We start from the raw sequence: 2,766 nt of genomic DNA on the forward strand, positions 1-2,766 counted from the left end.
AAACAAAACAGAAAAAACACACATCAAAATTATTAATACAACATTTTATCAACGTCACTTTAAAATTGACAACAAATGCCTGCAGAGCCTGTTACAAGTATTTTCTAACAGTGTGCATTGAATCGGAAAAACAAACAAAACTAAAGTCAATGAAGAATTAAACTCACAAAATTATTTAAGTACACTTTGCTGTGCTCATTATCAGCTCTGCATTTAAGTAAATTGACTTGGTGTGATGATTTATCACACAGTGACCCTTTATGCAGTACCTCTGTTCATCCTCTGCCTGAAAACACATTTAGGTCAGGTGTCAAGTCTTTAAGTTCAAATAATGATCATTTGGGACTCTGCCGGGTTCAACATAGCCAATGGCTAGTAACAAAGTTTATCGGGAAGTTGACTGCGCGTGCGAATGACTTATTTGTTTCTGAAAATTCTGCATGATAAACACTTAAATCTTGTTTTTTCTCAATTTTTTTAATGTCACGTATTTGTCTATACAACTTCTTGGTCTTCATTGCCATCTGCTGGATAGTTTGTACAACTACAACTAGTGATGATGACAGTAATAAGCAAGAAGCACTCAGGGAGCCCAAACTTAAGCCAAGGCAGCTCACTCCCTGGGCAACATTTACTTTTAAGGGGATAGCGTTGTATTTTGTGTATGTCCATTTCGTTGTCTTTCTTCTTTTTACACATACTTTAAAATTAAAGTGTGGTAAAAATAACAGATTTTGGGGTCAACTTGAAAGAAAGACTGATGTGAAATGTAAACGTGAGGTCAGAGGTCAAGTGTGAAATATTTAGAGACTTTATATAATCATTCCCAATATTTGCTATTTGTTATCAGTACAAACAACGGCAGTAAGAAACATAGTTTAAATAGCATTATTATCACTATGACCTTCAGATCAATCTACTGACATGTTGACCTCCTGAATTTTGAGCGTCACATACTTGCCCGTCTTTCTTTTCTCTAAAAAAGCAGCTTCATCTTCTTCCTGAGCTTTTTTTCTGCAGCGACATAGAGGAATGGGTTGATGCAGCTGTGCAGCAGAGCCAGGCAGTGGGTTGCAACCAAGGCTGTGTTTAACGACCTCCTCGTGTCACGGTCATGCTGTACCAAATCAGCCCTCAGCAGTATGTCTATCACCATGGTTATCTGGTATGGTGTCCAGTGGAGCAGAAACGCAACCACGATGGTTACGATCACCCGCATGGCTCGGTGCTTCTGGAAACCGTGAGTGAGCAGCAGCCGTGAAACAGTGATGCTGTAGCAGGAGATCATGACAATCGCAGGGACCAAAAAGCCAAAAACACGAATGAACCCCTGAATCGTGAGCCTCCATGCGGTAGAGATGTCAAAGCGAATGAAAAGAGTAGGCAGAGCAAGGGCACAACCGAGAACCCACACCACTGTGCAGAGGATCCTGCTGCACATCTTTTGGTGACTCTTCAGTGTCTCCCTGGCGCGCACAACCACAAGGTAACGATCGATGCTAATGCAGGTGAGGAAGATGATGCTGGTGTAGAAGTTCGCATCCATGACGATGTGGAGGAGTTGGCAAAGGAAGTCTCCTAAGAGCCATCCTCGAGTTAGTGCTGCAACACAGAACTGAAGCGTTAAAGCCAGCAGTCCATCTGCTATGGTCAGTTGGAACAGGTACACATCTGATGGAGCCAAAATTTCTTGGCTGGTTCTGATCACCCATCCTACCAGCAGGTTTCCGAATATGGCCAATACAGAGATGACTGTGAAGATGACGCACAGGATCACAACTGCTGTAGGTTCCAAAGATTCATATCCACATTCTAAGGTATCTGGATCTGGAGAGAATGATTCTCTGGATTCGTTGTAATCATAGGAATAATTGTTCCAAAAGAAATCATCTTCAAAGACATAGACAAATGACATGGCTGTGGACAGAAAACAATGATATTTTAACCATAGCAATAAAAGCAACGGTTTAGCCAAAAGTAAATATACAAAAAACAAAAATCAAACAAACTGGAAGTGTATGCACAAAAATAAAGGGATGACAACACCAACTTCGGATCTTATCCTGAAAATGATCAAGACTTGACTGGAAGTCAGGCACAAGACATCGCAGCTCCTTTTTCATTTTGATGTTTTCATTTGCTTTAAAGTTTCTGATAGATGCTGATCAAACAATTTTAGGACCATGAACAGCACACACTGTTTTCAATGTGATCGCATGAGCTGTCTAACACCCGTTTTACTGGTGAACCTACACAAATTCAGCTGCATGAGCTTTGACAATACGTGAGACATAGATTGAGCAGTTTAGTACATCTGGCCCCAAGTCTAATTGTTTGTCTAACCCTCAAAAAGACACAAAACCAAGATGCTGATTTTGATGGACCCCAAATTCTAACACACATCAACACTATCATGGCTTAGGTGGGCATTTGGTGATGCCAGGAGGAGTAAAAAGAAGACAGGTGACAAGGCCCTGCTTACCTACTCACCTGTGTGCAGCAGACTATCAAAAATCCAAAAAGGACACAAGAAAAACAGCAAAGAGAACAAAAGCACAATAAACCCTGATTTCTCTGTGACGTCCCTTTTTGTATTGTACCAAGTAGAATTCGTGCAGATAGCAACAGCTTTGCAAACACATTTCCTGTTTCTGCCATATGTGTGAATCAGGTAAGACTGAGGAACCAAACGGCGAAACTAAGTTACAAAAATATTGCTAAGTTACAACATACAAAATCTAAACTGTGAGGAACTCCAAACCAAAC

At 40.7% G+C, this 2,766-nt stretch overlaps 1 protein-coding gene across 1 annotated transcript; it reads right to left on the bottom strand.

Moving 5' to 3' along the window:
* Positions 1 to 564: 564 nt before the first annotated feature.
* Positions 565 to 1,915, bottom strand: LOC146712722 (C-X-C chemokine receptor type 2-like). Its single transcript, XM_085452190.1, has one exon. It carries the CDS (start codon positions 1,913 to 1,915, stop codon positions 977 to 979), a length of 939 nt encoding a protein of 312 aa, XP_085308316.1. The 3' UTR covers positions 565 to 976.
* Between the last annotated feature and the right edge of the window lie 851 nt (positions 1,916 to 2,766).

This window comes from Copadichromis virginalis, linkage group LG3, assembly GCF_057382275.1.
Source record: "Copadichromis virginalis isolate Kocher_CV1m ecotype Utaka linkage group LG3, C_Virginalis_male_GT1.1, whole genome shotgun sequence".
Taxonomy (NCBI): domain Eukaryota; kingdom Metazoa; phylum Chordata; class Actinopteri; order Cichliformes; family Cichlidae; genus Copadichromis; species Copadichromis virginalis.

Bases quoted from the DNA above. Each gene is read 5' to 3' on its own strand.
- LOC146712722 (XM_085452190.1), bottom strand. From the start codon at position 1,915: ATGTCATTTGTCTATGTCTTTGAAGATGATTTCTTTTGGAACAATTAT.